The 22,154-nt window shown below is 42.8% G+C and overlaps 1 protein-coding gene across 1 annotated transcript in view; it reads left to right on the top strand.

Annotated features, from left to right (window-relative positions):
* The first annotated feature begins 12,943 nt into the window (after positions 1 to 12,943).
* Positions 12,944 to 22,154, top strand: part of MAP3K1 (mitogen-activated protein kinase kinase kinase 1) — an 81,625-nt gene continuing 72,414 nt past the window's right edge. The window contains 1 exon segment of the mRNA XM_032625663.1: positions 12,944 to 13,448. Within this exon segment, the coding sequence (XP_032481554.1) occupies positions 12,967 to 13,448 (482 nt within the window). The 5' untranslated portion in view covers positions 12,944 to 12,966.

Raw genomic sequence — 22,154 nt, 5'->3', positions numbered from 1 at the left:
TACATATTATTTAAATGTATTATTATTTATTATTGAAAAACTGATACATGTCTGTTTTAAAATGTACAAATAACACAGAAATAAAAAGTGTAAATTCCTCCATCCAACTCCCAAGAGTACTATTAACCATCTTACATGTATTTGAAATATATTTTTTAAAATTTTATCATATCATATTAGCATTATATATAATATACATATATATATATAATAATATATGTATAGATTTTACAAAACTGGAATTATATAATGTTCTGCTGCTTGCTTTTCCACTTAACTACATTTCAGATACCTTTCTTTCTGCGTCAATACAATAAATAGGCAGAATGAGCTATTTCACTCTTCTTTATTACTGAATACTAATTCAGTTTGCATAATTTTTTTAATCTAGCCACTACTAATTGACATTTGGCTTACTGTTACTCTTTAATGAATATAAACACTGCCCTAAAGGACATTCTTGGTCTCTGTAGAATAGAAATTATTCTCTGCAGAGTAGAAATGCTGCTTCAGAGGATAGGTTTATTTAAATTTTTGAACAATATTTCACATTGGCCTTCAACTATGGGACTATATTGGATGCCTCTTGTGCCCACCACACATCTCAGCCCACCGTTTACTTCCACTATTGCTGCAGCTTGGTGCAGCTGTCTGCAGCCTGACAGCACCTCACTCCAGCCTCACCTCGTCTCTAACCTCTGCTCCAGGTTTCTTAGGCTGTGAGGAGGGTGCCTGTGGGACCCTGATCAGCTTTGGCACTTGCGCAAACCTTGGAATGTGAAAGGCTGACATCTCCTGGTGCAACCCTTGTCCAATGAGGACAGGAGCTTGTGGGGAAATGGTCCCCTCCCCTCTCCCATTCTTTAAGAGGGCAATTGGGAGGCCAGATCTACATAGCTCCTCAGTAGGTCCTGGAAGAATCCAGCCCTGATTGCCCACAAGGGTGGTGACCAGCTGGAAAAGGGTCCCCTGGACTGGTTTTTCTCTCACTTTTTACTCCCCTACTCCTGTTCCCCTGTCTCAGGCTCTACTTTCTGGGGGGACCTCAGCTAACACAGGTACAGATTAAATCTTACCACTGATGACTGGTTCTTCTTGTCCTCAGCCACAGCAGGCACTAGCTACGTTTTTAAATATTGTCTAGCTGATAGGAAATCTCACTGTTTTAATTTGCATGTCTGATTAACAGTAAGTTAAACATAAAACATGGGTTTAAAAATCAGCAAGTGAACCACAATCAAGAATCAGTCATTTCGTCTAACATTAAAACCCTAAGGAAAAACACTTTGTTGCCTCCCTCCCCATCAGGGTAGTACTTTCTGATTTTCACATAATCATTGATATAACAAAGGCAATACCAAGGAAACAACATGACCAGAAGTCTTTTGTTACTGCCTTATAGCCCTTGAAATGTTAAAAGAGGACCAGCAAATGATAACTACTTAATTTGAATTGGAGCTTTTGTCTATATGTGTTAGACTTTCATAAAATGTTAGAGCTGCAATAGATGTTAAATGTCCTCTGGTTCAGGATCCTTACTTTGAAAATGGAGTCACTAAGACCCAGGGAAGGGAAGTGCCTGAACGACTCACCCTATATGACACAGACAGAGGTAGCAACAACTTGGGACTCATGGCCCTTGGTTTGGCACTTTTTCTACTAAATCATAATGCCCTCTCCTCGGAAACTGATCATTTGGCTTTTCCAAAACATCCTCAGTTCTGGTATCTGTTAGGACCCCATTTACTTTTGTTTTTTTTGTTTTTCTTTTAATTAATTAATTAATTTATTCATTTATTTGGCTGTGTTGGGTCTTCGTTACTGCACGTGGGCTTTCTCTAGTTGTGGCGAGCAGGGGCTACTCTTCGTTGTGATGCGTGGGCTTCTCATTGCAGTGGCTTCTCTTGTTGTGGAGCATGGGCTTGAGGCATGCGGGCTTCAGTAGTTGTGGCTCTCAGGCTCTAGATCGCAGGCTCAGTAGTTGTGGCGCATGGGCTTAGTTGCTCTGCAGCATGTGGGATCTTCCCGGAGCAGGGATCGAACCCATGTCCCCTGCATTGGCAGGTGGATTCTTAACCACTGTGCAACCAGGGAAGTCCCAAGACCCCATTTATTTTGAAATAAGAAATGTTATTCATACTTTCACCATAAAGACACCACAAAGGACTATTTTTAAAGAAAAATATCCAGAGAGGTTATATCTTTGTAAGCAACTTTGTAACAGTGACCTCATGAAAGAGCTTTCCGGTGGCTCCAAAATTGTGATTTATTACTAGGATACTGGGATCCCGGCATACATCACTGTTCCAAGTTGACATAAAAATATGAGGTCAACACAAATATCTAAAATAAAAAACAAAATAAAATGAAACTGACAATTGCTAAGGAAACATCAAGATCAATTAGAGGTCAGAGGCCTTAAATTTATTAGAAGCCTATAGCTACCAGCAATGTAAAGGGAAACTGGAGATCTGTATCTCGCAAGACTAGATTCCAGAGTTAACTTTGTCTCTTTGGATGTATTAGAGATTTACCTTGAATTTTCATATGTGTAATTTTTATTTATTATGGTAAAACTCTATTTAAAATAATGAAAGTTTTAAAAAGTCATTGGAAGTGATTCATGTATTTGGGCAATTGAGTTTTTAATGCATACTTTCAATTCCTATTATGGTTAACTAACCTATAATAACTCTGCTGAGTTTGCTTTAGCCATATAGTATTTCAGCACAGGGAAGAGGTAATATTTGCGGTGCACCTACTAAGTGCTATGTACTTTGCATGATTTCAACTTCATTGCTAGACCCTGTCCTAGTTTGAGTTCCCATAAAAGCAGACCTTGAGACAAGATTCTAATGCAAATAGTTGTTTGGGAGGTGAAGGCAGAGTAGTGAAGAAATGATACAGGGAAGGCAGCTAATAAAGGTTTATTTCCAAGCTGGCTACTACTATGAGTAACTGGAGCTTAGTCTTGCTGGGAAAAAATCGAGAAATCATTGTAGAACACACTCCTGGGTTATCCCACATCGAGGGTAAGAAAGCTGGTATGTTGGTCAATGTTTAACAAACAGCTCTGGGAGAGGGTGGGAGAGTTTTGATTTGTAGCGTTTGTTTATTCCTGTGGTGTAAATACTCCCATCATGGCCAATTTTAAGCTGTCAACGTGACATCACTGAACTTGGAGTTGGGAAGACATGTGTATTCCAGGTTCTCATAAGTTGGTGCAAACCACCTGTAGTAGTACACCACTGCAACTTCCAACATTGGTTAAGGACCGCTCAGGATTGAAAATTGGGGCCCACTTCCAGCTGGCCACATGGTCAGCAAAGTGAGCTTCAGAGGCCAGAGAGATGCAGTGGCCAGCATGGCAATCTGGCTGCTGTGTTCCAAAGTAGTGGTAAGGGTGAGAGGAAAAGGGCGAGGTTCCAACAGTATAGCCCCGCATTGATGATGACTAAAGTGTGTACAGCTTGCCAAAGGTCACACAGCTAATAATGGAAGAGCAGAGATTCAAACAGAGACCTGGCTAATACTAGAGCCCTCTTGTCTCTATGGCATGCTGCTTCTCCTATAGAAAGTTGTAAGTATTACAATGCATTAGTGAACAAAGAAAATTATACTGTGTTACTTAGGGTAGATTAAACTGCTATAACAAATAGATCTAAACAAGTACACTAGAATTCTATTCCTTGGTCAGCAAAATAGATTTTTTTTTCCCCCTGGGAAGGAATTCAGGAGGTTGTCTAATGGGGCTGTCCTCTACCTAATCATTTGGGGACCCTCTTATTCTGTGGCTCTGCCATCCCATGGGGCATTATAGTCATCTGTATCCAGACAGTGCCATGGCGCATATCCTATTGGTGAGAACAAGTTGCATGGCCATACCTAGCTGCAAGGCAGGCTAGGAAACATAGTCCCTGGCTGGGTAGCTGCTTTCCAACTACAACTATATGGTAATGGATGGAGAGAGGGAATTTGGTGGGCAGCTAACTGTTTCTAACACATCTTTCCAGAGAATATTTAGGCTAGATATTAATTTCCATTTCTTTGTATAATAAATTTAAAGATCTATAGTAATTCAAAGGTAATTTTTATGTTTGATAGACAATGATTTTTTTCAAATATAAGATTTGAAACAGCTTGCAACTTTGGGTTAAAAAATAATACAGAGTATAATATCCTTTTTCCCATTCAAAGGGATGTGTTAATAAAGATCCCCATGGTAAAATTTTCACTTGAGATGCTTAAATCATTGGGGAATAAAAATTCCCCATTCTCACTGAGGCAAGAACTCTGAAAGATCTCATGAATATTTTTATGGTCACTAAGAGAATGATATCTAACCAGTGAAAATCAACAAATATATTTAATATGTTATATTAGTATATATATCCAATATCTATAATGGATATATATTGCATTTTTAAGATTTGAAGAACAGGCTGTGCAGCCAGAGCATATAAGTTCAAACCCCACCTCCACCACTTCCTGGCTGAGTAACCTTGGTTAAGTTGCTTAACCTCTCCGTGGTTCAGTTTCATCTGGAAAATGCAAATGATGATAGTGCCTACTTCATAGGGTTATTGTGTAGATTAAATAAGTTAACATATATGAAGCACTTATCATCATACTGGCATATAGTAAATGCTCAATAAATCATTTATAACTATAAACTTTCTAGGATCCTGTTCCTACAAACTTTCAGATTTGTTTCATGTGTTACAGATATGGCTCCTTTTCTGCCATTCTCTTCTTCTGCATTTTAGATTCCCACTCCTCAGTTCTCTCTCATTTTCTCTCTGTCTCTCCCTTCTCTCCTTATGTCCCTCCTTCTCTCTCTCCCTCCCTCCCTCTCAATTATCCCCAATAAGAGACAATTAGAATGCATATAGAAATAAATTCTCACCTTCTTCTAAAGAAAGTGCAAAATTATATTTGCAGATGCATTCATATTCTTTTAAGGAAAGAGAACTTTTCCCCCATTAGGGATGGAATGTTGTGATTGAAGCTCAAATCCTAAGGAGTCTTGGACAGTTTGTGTTTTGTAACAACTGGAGTCAACTCCTTTTAATTGAGCATCTACTACATGAAAGGCACTGAGCTAGAGGCTCTGGGGAGACAAGGATGATGAAGGGGAGATGGTTCCTCTCTCCAGGGTCTCATGAGCTGGTGGAAAATGCAGACACGGACAAAAGTGGCTCTCCCACAAGGGCAGCCTCTGGAAGTTCTCTGAGGGAAAGGGCATCGTCTCACTTTCTCTACTCCCAGCACCTGGAACAGGGCCTGCTCATTAGCAGGTGCTTAGCAGTACCTCCCTCAGACCTGGGCAGGAGAATACAGTGCACCATGCATCACAAATCTGGAAAAGCAAATGTATTAAAGAACACACAGCTACCCTGGTCACTCAGATCTGGTGTGCAGTGCTGGCTTAGCATGACCCAGAACCCTAAACATCTGCTCTAGAGACCAGTGCCTTTCAGGCCCTAGGGAAACACTGCTTCACATGTCTTGTCCCATGACCTTGACGTGTCAAGAAGGTCTGTGGCTGTGCTCCTGCCGATGTTGGACATCAACGTTAATTTGCAGTCGGGGAGAATTTCACTAGTTGAAGTGTTCAGTAGGAGAAGAGATAAGCTAACTTGTCAAATCTGCCCCTCTGATAACAGGAATGCAATAGATTCCTGTATAACAACGTGTCATATCCTCTTCGTCGGAGTGCTCCTGTTCTTGCTTCTCTCTTTTTTTTTTTTTTTTTTTTTTTTCTGTACGCGGGCCTCTCACTGTTGTGGCCTCTCCCGTTGCGGAGCACAGCCTCCGGATGCGCAGGCTCAGCGGCCACGGCTCACGGGCCCAGCCGCTCCGCGGCATGCGGGATCCTCCCGGACCGGGGCACGAACCCGTATCTTCTGCATCGGCAGGCGGACTCTCAACCACTGCGCCACAAGGGAAGCCCTTGCTTCTCTTTTTGGCCTATTTCATAGGTCCTGAGCTAGTCACCCATTAGGCCAGTATTCACAACAGTTGCTCACAAATGCTGAGGAAAATTTTGCAGTATTAAGCAATATGTATGACTTAGACTTGTATTTATGGAAGTATAAATAAAACATGTGAAGTATGTTGCTATTCCTTACATTGGCAACTGTATGGATGTTGAATGCTAGGACTGCAAATAGTTTTATCCAAATAAAATATTTGATGACATTTAATTAAATTTTCAGAGTTAAAGACTCAGCTTTATTTGAATAATTTTTATTTAACATTTTGATATTCATCAAATTTGTAGTTTAAAATAGAATTTTGCCTCTTAATAATAACAGATAATTGGATTGTCTCAAGTGATCAAATGCCAATTATGTGAAAATCCCAATTATAACAACATAATTAGTAATTTTGTTGAAATAAAAGTAGGAAGTTAATGTTTGTCTTTATTTTAGTACTCATCCAAACACTCTCAGCCCATCAATGGAACACCAGATATAAATACAATTGTCTTTAATATTTTGTTGCCAGTCATATAAAAATCACAACTTTACATGTAACATTCAAATTTGTCTTTATATATATCCAGGTAGGAGCCTAGAACATATTTTATTTACTGTTGGTTTACAATTTGACTTTTAACTAATTTAAAATGTTGTATGGGGCCTTCATGTGTACTCACCCTGGCCCTCCAAATGTTAGGAATGGGCCAGACCCAGGGGTAGTGGTGTCCAGACTTTGGGGGTGGGGTGGATATAAGGAAGTGTTTTCAGAAGATGAGGGCTCATGGGTGAAAGCACGGAGGAAAGAGAGCATGATCTGTTCCTAATCTGTGGCTGGAGCCCAGGCGCAGGACAGGGTGAGCTGTGTTGAGAACTGAACAGTCAATGGTGGAGGCAGAGGGACGTGGTAGACTGGGAGTGTGATAAGGGCAGATGGTAGGTCTACTCTGATCTCTGTGACATCCTTCGGCCTTGCATGGTGCCCAGCACATAGGAGCTAATGCATTTAATACTCACTGAATGAATGAAAGAAGGAATTTGGACCCTATACTGTATGTAATGTAGAACCTCTAAAGAGTTTGAGGAGATGGGACAGAATCAGAACCGTAGTTTGGAAAGATAGCTGACAATGGTGCCTGAAATTTGTTTGAAAGTTTAGCTGCTGGAAGTAGAAAGATTAATATACTTAGTTATAACTAAGACTATACTTAGTCTTAGTTAAAGACTAATATACTTAATTAACTAATATATTAGTTATATGTTACCAATTTATATCTATTTTGATTCTTTATTTCCTGAACATATAAATGTGGATATTTAAAATTATACACTAATCTGGCCTAACCAGACATTTAATGGTCCATGAAACTCCTAAGTCTTAGGTACAATGGCTCTAGGGCTATGCTGTCTGTTAACACTGGCCACTATCTACATGTGCCCTTTTAAGCACCTGAAATGTGGCTCAAATTATGTTCAAGATGTTCTGAAGAGTAAAAAACACACCAGATTTCAAAGATCTAGTACAAAAAGAAATGGTAAAAGATCTCATTATAATATTTTACAATGTTGATTACATATTGAAATAGTAATATTTTGGATATATTGTGTAAAATAAAATATATTATTGAAATTAATTTCACTTGTTTCTCTTTAGTTTTTTTAATGTGGCTACTAGAAAATTTTTAATTACATATGTGCCCTGCATTTGTAGCTTGCGTTATAGTTTATCAGGCAGCACTGTTCTAGTGGATGCCAATTTTGTATATATCTTTAGCAGTTTGGACCCCAAAACAATGCACATCGATTGCAAACTGAAGGTGCACATGTTGCAAAAGATGCAGAAGTTGACTAAGCCACAGGAAGTGGTACTAAACTTCCCAGATTACATGTAAAGTCTTGTCAGCATAGGATTTAGCAGAGTTGGATCAATGGACCACAAAGGAAGAGAAAACCAACAAGGACACTGATTCAAAGAAAGAAATTGAATATTACAGGAGGACCTTGGGGAAACACAGAAAGTCTTCAAATATTTTTTTGAAAAAATGATGGTCATGATTAAGCCACAAAAGTTAAATGGAAAAAGAATATCTCATCATACATCAAAAAAAAAAGCAAGCAACAGGGCTCATGCAAAGAATTCAAAGAATCAGTGCAGAGTTGTAAAGGTAAGCAGAATTTTGCTAACTGTGAGATAAATGAAACTTCATTAATTGTAGTTGTATTTTTAAATATAAAAATCCCAATTCAACTGGCTTTCATTATTTACCATAAAATTAGTTTCTGATTTTAAATACAAGTAAATACATGCAAAATATTTAGATGGCTGGTTAATAAAAAGGAATCTTATATATATGCATATATGTATATATAATATAAAATATTTTCTTTTAGCCTAAAACATAAATAACAGGGTTTTGTTTTGTATAGTTGGGGGGTTTTAACCAGTATTTGGCTGTAGGGCCTTGGTCTTTTGAGTGTGGGTCCACTATTCAGAGCCCTATGTATCTTTCTCCCATATCTCGTTGACAATTTTCACTTTTAATCTCTTTCAAGCAAAGTGAAAACTGATAGATACGTGCAAAGTTCTTACAGATTTGAATGCTTTTTTCCCCAATCTTTCACAATCATCATACCCACAACTAATGTGACAGAGATTCTTCTGTGTCTCACCTTCATTCATTCTTTCAAAGCATTTAACTTAGTTTTCATTGGAACAACTTTCATTTTGCACTTACATACTCATGTTTAATAGTATTTAATTAAATTCCATAAGGATAGTTATAACAGGTATAGTCAGATTTGTGAAAAAATATGATGGATTCTCTTGGGGTCCATAACTCTCCTGGTGTGCAGGTGTCATGAGCATTCATTGTGCTGTGGCATCCCTCTGCCTGCTGCATACCACACCAGGAACGACAGGTATCTGTTACTGGATGAGTCAGCTAAGTGGAGGCTTGTTAAGAAACTTTTTACTATAATGTCACCTACAGTGTACTTGTAGAGGGACAACTATCCCATAAATGACAAGATTTCCTGACTTAGGACATCTGGAAATACCTGGGAATTATGGTGTCTGGAAAGAGCACAGAGAAACCAAGTTCCAGCCCCAATTCTCCTGCAAGTATTCCATAATAATATTGATAACTCTGTTAGGACACCAGCTTTTACTCTGTTCTCAAGGTTCTCTACTTACTCTCTATGTCTACCTAAGACATAGATCTCACAGAGAAATGAAACCACGCATACTGATGGATCTGAAATTCTATCAGAGTCAGCCTGATAAATACCCACTAATAAAAATACTTGCAGATGGGAATGTTTTATTTATTTACTTTTATAAATATGAAAAACAACCAACAATATCCCCAGAGAAGAAGAAAACTTCTTGCATGTGCATAATAGGTGTTTAATAAATACATGATGAATGATACATGGGCTGAAATATTTCTGCCAGTGCATATTAACTCCATTCATTCTAATATCAGTGATGTTTATGCACGATGAGGAAATGCACCAATATTAAACTGGATCCTCCAAATGAATGTGATGTAGGAACTGAAGTGTGACTTAGGGATCCCAGAAGCACTATGTGGAAGCAGTGATCTGTAAAGCACTGGCGTAAAGGTTACCATAGCTGTCATGGCATAAATGAAATCACTGCAACATGTGTACCTGAGTGAGGATAGAAACAAAGAAAATGAAATCACTGCAACATTTGTATCTGAGTGAGGATAGAAATAAAGAGCTTGGAAATAGGAACTGGAATTTTCAGTGTACAAGCAACCTTGGAAGAGACACCATTATGTCATTAAAGAAATCACATTAAGGCAATTTGACATATGCCTTTATGCATTAATATAAAGCAGGCTCCTACAGCACCAAACTAGAACTAGAATCTTAACCATGCTTAAGATGCAAAATCTATGGTAGCAATTCGATGGGTTAAAATCTCTTCAAAAATACGTTGTATCAACATATGGCAGAGGAAGAACACCCTTTTCAGTCAAGCACGTCCTTTATTTTTCTACCTTAAAAAAATGTGTGGGGCTTCCCTGGTGGCCGCAGTGGTTGAGAGTCCGCCTGCTGATGCAGGGAACACGGGTTCGTGCCCGGTCTGGGAGGATCCCACATGCCACGGAGCGGCTGGGCCCGGGGGCCATGGCCGCTGAGCCTGAGAGTCCGGAGCCTGTGCTCCGCAACGGGAGAGGCCACAACAGTGAGAGGCCCGCGTACCGCAAAAAAAAAAAAAGTTTGTCGGTGTATAGATGCATGATGACAACATGAATATTTACATAAAAGATTAAGGGGAAGGGCTTCCCTTGTGTCCCAGTGGTTAACAATCCGCCTGCCAATGCAAGGGACACGGGCTCGAGCCCTGGTCCGGGAAGATCCCACATGCCGCGGAGCAACTAAGCCCGGGCACCACAACTACTGAGCCTGCGCTCTAGAGCCTGCGAGCCACAACTACTGAGCCCGAGTGCCACAACTACTGAAGCCCATGCACCTAGAGCTCGTGCTCCGCAACAAGAGAAGCCGCCACAATGAGAAGCCTGCGCACCGCACCGAAGAGTAGCCCCCACTCGCCACAGCTAGAGAAAGCCCGCTCGCAGCAACTAAGACCCAACATAGCCAGAAATAAATAAAATTTTTAAAAAAGATTGGGCTTCCCTGGTGGCGCAGTGGTTTAGAGTCCGCCTGCTGATGCAGGGGACACGGGTTCGTGCCCCCGTCCGGGAAGATCCCACATGCCGCGGAGCGGCTAGGCCCGTGAGCCATGGCCACTGAGCCTGCGCGTCCGGAGCCTGTGCTCCGCAACGGGAGAGGCCACAACAGTGAGAGGCCCACGTACCGCAAAAAAAAAAAAAAAAAAAGATTAAGGGGAAAATGACTCAAAGTACCAAAAGCTAGATGAAAGACCAGCACTTAAGGTTTCTCCACGGTGGTGTGATGGATGGAGGTCAGAGAACTGTGGCTAGTTGATAGTGTTGTATTTGGTGCTCCTCTCACTTGGTTCCGTTTTCATCACTGTACAAATGAAGAGGCAAAAGTAAATGTTTTGCTGGAATTCCATTTCCACTTTTCTACTCTGGCCGAACTTCAAAACTGGAACAATTTTGAAAAGCTGAAGGCGTGTACTTACTTTTCTCATTTACAGTTACCTAAATATGTGTGTGCAAATTTAAAGGTTTTCTGATCTAAATAGGAAAGAAAAAAGTTTATCCTTTCCAATGTAGGATTTGGTGGGTGTGGCAATCCGGGAAGACCTGGGAAATAACTACTGTTTTCTTTGGATGATACACTTGGCTACCGTTAAAAGAGTGTGTAATTATAGCCTAAATGTAGACTTAAACTTTTAACAGATTTATCTAAAGTTTCAAAATTTGTGCCATTGGATGTAATTATCTAAAACTATCTTATGGCAGATGTTGCAGTACTCAAAACACTGAGCTAATATGAAATCTGAACCCGCTTTAAAAATCCCTCGGATATCACCATCCTCCTCAGTTACCATTTATAGCCAGGAAGGAGGTTTTCATTTTATCTATTTCCAAAAAAATCAAAGGAATTATTTTGTAGACAGTTTAGACTCCTGTCGAAATATATGAATACTGACAGGATACCGCTCTCCTTTCTGTTCCTGAGGAGCCCTCTGCCTCCCCCCCACAACCCAGCCCCCGCCTTAATTCCTGTTTCATAAAATAAATCTAGGGACTCTGCTCCCGGGTTGTGGGAGATTTCTCATCACAGACAAACCGGCTGGAGGAAGAGAAGGGAGGGGAGAAATAAACGCGACACGGAAGCCTGAAGAAAGGTCGAAAATCATTAACATGTAAATGGTGCTTTTTCCATTCCAAAGCACCTTATCGCCAGACGCCCCCAGGGACTGGAAGGGTTCGGAACTCCGCGTTAGGCAGCTCCGGCACTGCAGGGGCGGGGGCGGAGAGAACCCGGACGGCGGCCCGACCCTGCTGGGAAGAGGGACGTGCAACTAAAGGCATAGGATTCGGGGAGGGCCAGAACCTGTCCGAGGATGACAATATCACACACTTCCTGGTTCATTCCCCAAACGTGCTCTCTGTGGTCCTGTAAATCGCTGCCTTCCCCAAAGACACCGGAGGAAAAAATAGAAATCTATAGAGATCCCCCGGACCCCCGCCGCCCGCTCCTGTCTCCCTCTAGCCGGGGGCGGGATAGAGGGTGAGAAGAGTGTCCCAATCGGTGACTTCAGGTTTTGAACAAGATATTCCAGGAAACTTTTATTTGTAGCATGATTTTGGGGGTGGGGGGGTGGGCAAAAGATGAGGAAAGCTTTTATAAAACTTGTTTTTTTTGGTGCGCGGCACCAGGGCCGCTGAACGTTGGGTTTCTTTCGCTTTGCAGCAGGCGACAGCCCTGGGCGCCACCTGCGCGCCCCGTACGGAATGGAGGCGGGGTCGGGGGTGGGTTGGTCCGCGCCCGGGTTCCCCGACGCCCACTGCAACGGGCAATGCGAATGACAGACTGCAGACCCTCTCGCCTGCGTCCCCTTCAACGCCCCATACATCGAAGTTCGAACTGCGGCTCCCGTGAGGCGAGCCCCGGACGAGCCGGGCCGAGATTGCGGCGGAGAGGAAGCGGCGCTCCTCCACCGAAGCTTCTCCTCTCGCCGGTGCAGCCCGGGACTACCTGGCGGCGCGGCGGGTGCGGCGCGCAAACCGCAGCGCGCCCCCACGGCGGCCACCTCGGAGCCCACCTTGCTGGCCGGCGCGCAGGACGGAGCGCACAGCCGGCTCCCCACCAACCTGCTGCCGGCTGTCCTCCCTCCACCGAACCCCGCGCGCCCGCGCGTCAGCCCCTGCCGGGCGCCCAGAGGGCCGCGCTCACGCAGTTGGCGCAGGCGGCCTTACGCTAGAGGCGCAGCGCCCGCCCGTCCGCCCGCCCCCTGCACTCTCCCCGCCCCCTCCCTCCCTCGCAGGGGCCGAGCGAATGTAGCCCGCGAGAGAAAATGGCGGCGGCGACGGGGAATCGCGCCTCGTCCTCGGGATTCCCGGGCGCCGGGGCGGCGAGCCCCGAAGCGGGCGGCGGCGGAGGGGCCCTCAAGGCGAGCAGCACGCCCACGGCAGCTGCGGGGCTGCTGCGGGAGGCGGGCAGTGGGGGCCGCGAACGGGCGGACTGGCGGCGGCGGCAGCTGCGCAAAGTGCGGAGTGTGGAGCTGGACCAGCTGCCCGAGCCGCCGCTTTTCCTCACCGCCTCGCCGCCGTCCTCCTCCACTTCCCCGTCGCCGGAGCCCGCGGACGCGGCCGCTGGCGGGAGCGGTTTCCAGCCTGTGGTGGTGCCGCCGCCCCACGGAGCCGCGAGCCGCAGCGGCGCCCACCCTACAGAACCAGCGGCCGCACCGGACAGCGGCGCCCCGAGCCCCGCGGGGGCCGAGCCCGGGGAGAAGCGGACGCCAGCCGCCGAGCCGCCTCTTGCGGCGGCCCCAGCCGGGTGAGCAGCGCGGCCGGGGGCGCGATGGGGACTTCGGGGGCGGGCGGGCGAGGGCAATGAATGAACCCCGGGCACTGCGCAGGGCGTCCCGGGGCTCCGTGCAGCAAGGCTGCACGCCGCTCGCCGGGAGCCCCCGGGCACCCCCTTTGACCCTTCCGGCGTCGGGCGGCGCCCCGGACCTGGCCTGGGGTACGGGACGGGACGGGGGCCCGGGGCGGGGACATGCGGGAGAGTTTGTTATTGTTTGCAGACATGTGACAGGCGTGCGATCCGCGCTGCGGGTACCAGTTGAGATAAGGTGTGGGGGCCTGGGCTGGCTTTTGGGGGCTCCCGGAATCGGAGCTCTCCGAGGAGCCCCGGAGCGGCACCCTGGCCTTGCCCTCCGTGTCGGGTTGGGAGGCGGGCAGCCGTGCAGCGGCGGCGACCCCGGACGAGAGTCCTCGGGGGCGCCGGGGTGAGGCCCGACCCTGCGGGCGGGCGGTGTAGGTGGGCGGGGTAGGTGGGGAGCCCTGCCCGAGGCCGGGGGTGGGGGGGCCGGAGCGCTGCGGAGAAAGCAGTGGGGTCCCCGCGGCTGTGACAGGCAGAGTCTCTCGGCAGGTACCGGGGGCCGGGCTGGGACGAAGGCTGCGCGCTCGGAGCGCGGCCGCAGGGGGCTCCGGGTGGACGGCTCCGTAACGTCTGTCAAAGCGGTGTGGGCTGACCGGCTGCAAATGCTCGGGGGCTTGCGGTCTTTTAGGACGTGGGGTTTTCTGATTGCGTCCCCCAATTTCCTTGGGAATGAAGACTGCACCACTAGGACTTGAGTGACTTCTGTTTGGAGTTTGAATTTGGCCTTTGAGGTTTGTATTTGGCGGAGTGGTGTAAGAGCCAGGACCGGATGTGTCAGCCATTCAGTTTCAAAGCGGTGGTGACTGCTCCCCGCAGCCTCTCTGGCGTGGTTGGGGACCGCGGCGCGGGTGCGGTACTTCCTGCTCCGTGCAGCTGCGCGGGCCGCCGCCGACTGCCGGCTTCCAGGGGACACAGTGCTGTGGCTCCGGCTCCGTAAGAGCCGTACTGCCTGTGCGCTACGGTGTTTGTAAGGTAACTCAGACCAGCCGTTCCTGGCCTGACCCTTTTTGGCAACTGGAAATTTTTATGTTTAAGGAAGTTCTTTTGACTGTGACAGCCATCATCCTTGTTTTAAAAGAATCTGACTAGTGTATGCAAAGCACAAGTTTGAGAGGTATTTTGAGTTGCTGGAAATGTTTTTGTGATTGTCACCCGTTTCCCTATAGGGTTTTCTGACCTTTATTCTGAGTATTTTAAAGACTGCCTTAGGTTTGTTTCCCTTGTGAAACGAATTTGACAGCAGGACTCATTGGCTTTGGTTAATTATCTAAAGTGATTTTGGGGGGAACTTGATTGTTTAAAACCACAGTTCGTTGATTCCTTGGAAGTTTCCCGTTTCCCTCTCCCCGCCTCAAACCCTCCCCCCCAAAAAACCAACTAAAAATATGGTCAGCACTGTGCCATGGCAGTATTGATAGGAAAGATTTGTGACTGTGGTAGTTTTCTGTGTGCTCTTGTCCATGTAACTTAGTCTTACAGGGTTATTCCTCTACACTACTGCTCCTGGGAAGATTGGATTAAAACTTGACTAGGATAATTCGTTGTAGGCAATTGTTACTACAAGTGAGCTCCAGATAAAAATATTAAACCCAAAATTTGAGAGATTAATTTTGTCTGTTCTCATGAGACCGAATATTTGGATACAGTAGCAAGTGTCAGCATTCTAGTCATCTTAATGAGCTATTGAATATAGCAGAAGAGGAACTACTGTAAAATCAACATATAGATGTTGTTTAGTGTTGTCTCCACACAAAATAAGAGGATGAAGGTGTAAGCAGATAGAATTCAGGTACTGAGTAATCCATGCTTAATTTTTGCATTTTGTAACCTAGGTTTTTTCCCCCCCTCTTTGTTTAAGGGGTGGATAATAATTGCACAGTATATGAAATTATGGGCTAATCAGCATAATCATTTTTTAAAATGAATGTCACTAGCCAGAATGCTGTTTGTTCATCCCAAATCTTATACCTAAACATTTCATTTATAGTAAAATGTTGATTCCCTCTCCTCTTGAAATAGTGATTTTTTTTTTTTTACAATTTCCTTGTTAATGGGGTTGAAATTCATTTGATTCTATTGGTATAAACACTTTGATTGTAAGCAGTTAGTAAAATCTCAGTTGAACTTTAGTTTTTTGACAGTAGTTGCATTCATACTTTCAGGAGGAAAATCTAACATTGAGATTTTGAAATATTTTTGTTTCAGTGGTACTATAGGTCTGGAGACCCCTTCTGTTTAAAGACTTATTGTATTCTTTTAAAGAGAATTCTGTGAGATTTTTAATTTCATAATTTCCTCCAGTTTTTGATCTTCGGATGTAGAAATTTAAATTGTAGAAAATACATTTTTGTAGTATAAGTTATATAAAGAATACTCATATTAAAACAAAAGATTTTAAGTACATTCCTCTTTTACAGGTTAGTAACTGAAATCAGTGGAAGTTTTTTGCCTGTAAGTGGCGCCCAAGGGTTTGGGATTTTTCCTTATATTGCAGAATTAGGGGCATTTTCTTCCTATTTACGGTCTTTGAAGAGAAATTACAGTGTTACTCTCCATTGAACAGGCTATTGTGAGTTGGTAGATATAATTACTCCATTCTATTTTTGTAACTTAAAAAAAAACAACTATCAATTTGCTGGCCCCATGAAAGAACAAGATATGCTGTACTTGTTAATGTTAGTTTTGTGTAAAACTAAAGCTATTTCATAGGCTGCTTTTATATCCTCATAGAGCCCTCAGCTTTCACTTCCTTTTAGAAGCTGCTAGACTATAAATATAACTTAGTGAATTTTTACTAGAGGAGGTATAGGAACATTATTACCTAAAAATAAGTTTTTAAAAAAGTTAAGTTGGTGATTTTATAAAACAATAGAGGTAGTTACATAAGTTAGTCTTACATGAATTTGTAAGTTTTGTAATTATGAATTGTCTCCAAGTTCTGTTTTAAATTAGGTAAGGAAATTAATGCATTCTTCAAAGACTAACCTTATTAAATATAATTCTGAAGAAGAAATATCAGAACTAGAATTGTTGCCAACTTTTGTTGTCTTTTCATATCTGATTTTGGCAGGGGTGACTGGTTAACCAACATTCCTTAATATATTATCCCCAATACACTATAATAACTCCATTTTGTTAGATACAAAAAACAGGAAGTAGCTCTGTTCATTTATATTCTTTCACATCTCCTGTAGCACCTCAAGCATATGTTGCATGTTTTAGAAATGGTCGCGGACTTATTGACATAAAGATTCCAAAATATGGAATGAAAGGAGTGTTCTTTGCTTTCAACAAGAACAGAAGAACCAGCTACAGCTTGCCTAGGCTGTCTGCTGATCAGCTCTTGACAGTTGCTGTGAGCATTCCAGAAGAAGAAATGATGGGGTGGCAAGGCAGTTAATGGGGAGTGGATTCCCCTGAGGAAAAATGTAGGGCATTCAGAAGTGCTCTGAGTTAGAAGGCACAACTTTTGCATTTTGTACCCAATTTTCTTGGGTTGAGAGTTATTTCTTTATGAAGAAGGCAATAGGAGAACGTGGCATGGAAAAGTAATAGTCTCCAGAGGCTACTTAAGAGCTGCAGTATAGCACTTCTAACCTTGAAATGCCTTGCTATATCAGATATACCAAGTATATTCCTTAGACTTGGTTGTTTTCTTCAGTCTTGGCCTCCTTTTATATCCTGAGTCAAAAATTAGAGCTACTTTAGAATGTAAACGGGTAAAAGATTAATGTGAGGAAATGTGCAGTATTAGGAATCAACCCAAGTTGTTTTTAAGAAATAATTTAAGAACATTTTTAAACACGAAGGAAATAATCAGGAACAGAATTAAATGTTCATTTACAAATGCTCATTGCAAAGCAGTGAGGTGAGTTGGGTGTTCTTATTGCAAGAATATAAGAGGTTTTTTGCTGTGGCTAAACATGTTCATTGAGCATAGAGATGTATTTAGATACCTTTTATATAGTCACTTTTTTTGCCTTCTGTGTGTTATATATATATAACACAGGCAAGTTATATATATTATCTCATTTCATCATCGCTGCAGCCTTCCAGTGCATTGTAGTTTCTGTTTTCAAGAGGTGGAAACTCATGTGCAATGCTAAAGCCCCATTATCACACAACTAGAAGACAGGCTAGGATTCAAACCCAAGTTAGTCCCACTCCACAGTCCATTTCTTTTCACCACTCTCTAACGTCTCCATTTTCTTTTTCAAGTTAATAATCAGATTAACTAATGATTTTGAAGGAGAAAGTTGTTCTTCAAGAGTCAATAAGCAATTGATAGGTTTCTACCCAGTGCCATTGCTAATACATTTGTCTCCTGATGTGTATGTAACGCATAGCTTTCTGTAACCTGGCCTCATCCATGTAATACAAGTAAGCTGTGCTTAGATCACCGTATCATGTTAGGCAGGGAGAATAATTGATTAGTGTTGAGTGTTTTTTAGGTTCCTTGATTTGTGCTGTTTACATCGTAAGTGGAAGGAAATAAAGAAGCTGAAATAATATCACATTTATTTTTAATCATCACACATGGAGACGAGCTGTTGCAGTATAGCCAGACCCTATCCCTTTGTACTTGTTTTAGATTTCATGCATCCAACATTTATGGACCTCTGCAAGGTGATGTTCTGGGTGGTAGAGAAAAATATCATCAACGCACAGCCTCTATTTCTGTTGGCAGATTGTAGCATGAACATGTTTCACACTACCATGTTAAGCGTTGTAAGAGAGAGAGGAATAGAGAGGGGCATCCAGGTTAAAGAGTAGTGCTGTGAATCTCACCCATGACATTCCACACTGTATTCCTTCAGTGAATACAGTAGTTCCTCACTAACTTTCTGAGGAATTAATTGACCTTCTAGGTTTGTAGTTAAGGGTGGTAGCTTTGTTCTGCTTTCTGCTTGTACATTTGGTCTGCTAGTTTTTGCTCTTTCCCTTTGGTCTCTTTCCCTTTTCTTAGGACAGATATATGCTGTAGCTTTTCCATTTCCACAGCAATGGCAACAGGAATTCAGATACAGATTAGTTTCAAACTATTTCTGCCTACTCTTAGGAGGTATATGTATGGAACTGCAAGTTCAGACATGATTTTTTTCTTTCTTGAAAGAGAAAATTAAAATGGGGGTATAGGAGCAAGAAACCGAGTATCTACCAATGCTGGCTTTAGAATTCAGACTTTATTATTAGTAACAGCAACTCTGCTAGTTAAGAAAACAACATTGGGAAATGTAAAATATGCTCTAGGATGTAAGATAATCAAGAAGATATCCTTGTCTTCATTTACTCTATGACATATCATGGTTGGTTTAGGTATGTTTGGTATGGAGAGGAGCTCTGTACTGTTAGTGATTGAGTCCTTTGAAATACTAGTCTGGTTAGTTTTGGTTTAATAGATTGAGATGTTGTAGACTGCCAAGAACTCTTCAAGTTCTTAAGACCCACCAAGCGTGTGTTTCTGTAAGTACAGTCTGTCACCTGGGAATTATTAACGAGACAGTCAGACTTCTTGAAGACTGGAGGAAGTGCCTGGAGCTCACACAGTGCTGTAGTTAGCGTGTTTACTAAGTTTATCACATGTAAGCATGATGATGATGAGTATATGCGGAGCAAGGAGAGGGTAGATACTGGGCGGTGGGTGGAGGTGGTACTCTTGACAGATAAGATGTGATTATTACCTTTCTTTATTGCTAAATAGCCATTTGACTGATATAGCATCAAATAATCTTCAGATTGGTCTTACAGCATTCTGAATACTAAATATCGACTGCTGACAGACAAGGAGCTCTGTCTTATTCTTTGTCATTGCTCAGCACCTAGGCTAATGTCTAGCACCCATGAATATTGGATGCCCATGAGTGTTGGGATGAATTCGTTTTCCCAAAGTGGTTATTTTTACATAAGTGTATAAGAAGATACACTAACTCATGACTTACTGTGATGTGATGTGATTTTAATCATAATCTATCTTGAGGCAGGTTTTGAAGGCAGGAACTATTTCTTATGAGTTTTTGTGCATTGCTTGGTATTTTGTAGCAGTAGTTGGTATTTAGCAAGCAGTAGTTAATAATAATGACCAATTTTATATACTGTAAACCAAACAGTAATTAGTTCAATAACTAAGTGTAGTTACAAAATAATTGGAGCCATGTATAAACTGTCAGATATTGAGAAAATTGAGTTTCTGGTATTTGAGTGTCTAGTTATTTGGGCTGATAGGTAAGCCCTGCTGATTTTCTTCTTAACCCTGTGGCAACCCTTCCTGAATGGCTTCTCCTCATCTTCTTGAACATTAATATTAGAACACACTCAGGCCCAGGCCTTCTGTCATTCCCTGTCTTCCACCCCCACCCCAGGCTCATTAATGCATTTAGATCAATTTTTGGCCATTCATGAATGATTGCAGAGTTTATTTTCCTAGCCATGATCTCTCCTAAATGCCACACCTGTCTACATGACACATCCATACTCAGATATCTAAAACCAAATTTAGGATTTTCCCTGTACCTTGCCCTACTAATACATTCCCTGCTCATGAAATGGCAGAACCAGAACCTAGGGTTGTCCTTGACAACTTCTGGTCTTCAGGTGATTTCATCTATTATCACATCCCTAGTCCACCTTCCGTGATCTCTCATTTGGACTAATGTAATAGTAAGTAGCCTTCTAACTTGCCCACTCTCTCCTACTTTCTCTCTTCCAGTTGGTTCTCCACATTACGTGGCCAGAGGGATCATTTTACAATGTAAATCTTATTATAACAATTTTCCTCTAGAAAAGTAAATTAAATTGAATTTTGAAACTTTCAAATGCTTTCCATTTGGATAAAGACCACAGGATCCTTCCCATGCCCCACAGAGTCCCTGCCTGGTTTAGCCCGTGACTGCCTCTCCAGGCCCATCTCTGATCACGCTCGCCCTTGTTCTCTGCAGGATTGCCGTAACTTCCTCAGACTCAGCACACCACCTCCTGCCATAGGGCCTTTGCACGCACCGCATGCGCCCCCTGCCAGGAGCACTTTGCCTAGTCCCAAGCCAGCTCCTCAGTGTTCAGGTCTTAGCTCACTGATGCTTCCTCAGGGAAGCCTTCCTTCCCTGATCTCCCAGACTGGCTTTGTAGCTCAGTGTCCCTACTGTCAGTGTTGTGATTTTATATTTGTTATGTCATTTGGTGAATGGCTGCCTTCCCTGGAAGACTGTAAAATCTGAGTGGGCAGAGCCTTTGGCTGGTAGCAACCCAGCACCTAGCAAAATGCCTGGCACAGAGTAGACCCTCGATAAATATTTGTTGACTAAATGGATGAGGGTAATAATGACATGGCAAGTTCAACCTAGTCTATGGATTATCTGTTCTTCCCCTTTGTCAGATGTAGTCTGGGACCTAGCTAAGACGGGGTTAAATGGCAAAAGCCTTGTCGGTTTGTGATAGATTCATTAGGCCGTATCTGGACTATTAAACACACCAAGTGCCTCAGGTGAAGTAGGACAGCTTAATGTGGTACAGAGGAAATAGCTATATTGCATGATTATATGCTGTAGGAAGAAGTGTTTGCTATGTGTATTTAGTTCTCCTGCTCTTACCAGGGAGTTGAGAGAGAGAGTATATGTGTGGGCTCGTGTGTGTGCATATATATGAATAAATATACACCTGAAGGTGTTATGCATTAATATAATGATTCCTTCTTCCGAGTTCTCAGTGTCATCTAAACTTAGGGTACCACTTTTAGGATTTTTGTGTCAATAACCCTGCTTCATCCAAAATTTAATTTGTTATTGATGATAATTCAACTTGGGATAAATAGTTTACATTTGCATTAAAGAAGAGGTTTGCTAGACAAGTACTATATGAGATTTCAGGAGCCAAGAACCCACGTAACAGAAAACGATTTACCGGTGGTAACTAAACCTGGCAGCCTCCCTTATCTAGAACATGGTTTAGCACTAAGAAGTAAGTAAAAAAGGCTCTGAGCTGCCAAAGGGCCTGTAACAAAATCTGCACTTTGAAGTTCTTTGATTTTACACATAGAAGAGTTCCAAGGGCATTCACTCAGAATTCACTGACATTTATTTAAGTTATTATTCTTGCAGTCTTGTCCATTTGGTGTCCCTAACATGCAGCAATTAAAAGCAGCCAATTAGAAGGCGAGTAGTGTGAGCAAGAGACAGGTTCCCTGAAGGCAGCATATAAGCAAAGACCTGACAGGTGAGGAGAGAGAAGGGAGGAGAAAGGGAGAGATAAGAGGACGTTAAAACATTGCAGTTGGGGCCACCTGGTGTTTGAACGTTAGGTTCCACATACCTGGATTGCCTCTAAGATTATAAATTTATTAAATCACAGCACTTTCCAACATTACTTTTTGGGCATCAGCTTCCTTATTTGTAAAATGAGAGTGATCAAGGTTATGTGATTGGCTTTGTTTTTTGTAATGCTGATTACTGTGGCTCATTATTGCAAGGTTGTTGTGTTTATAGTTTTAGAAAGTATTTTGATCCTGAGTGGTAAACATCTAAATTATCTGGAAGGGGTCGTCCTGTAGCCTTGATGATGCTGAATAAATACAGTGCTGTTTGGAATTACATGAAATTGGATGCTGCT

This window comes from Phocoena sinus, chromosome 3 (genome assembly GCF_008692025.1).
Source record: "Phocoena sinus isolate mPhoSin1 chromosome 3, mPhoSin1.pri, whole genome shotgun sequence".
Classification (NCBI taxonomy): Eukaryota; Metazoa; Chordata; class Mammalia; order Artiodactyla; family Phocoenidae; genus Phocoena; species Phocoena sinus.
This window is presented reverse-complemented; position numbering and strand designations above follow the sequence as displayed.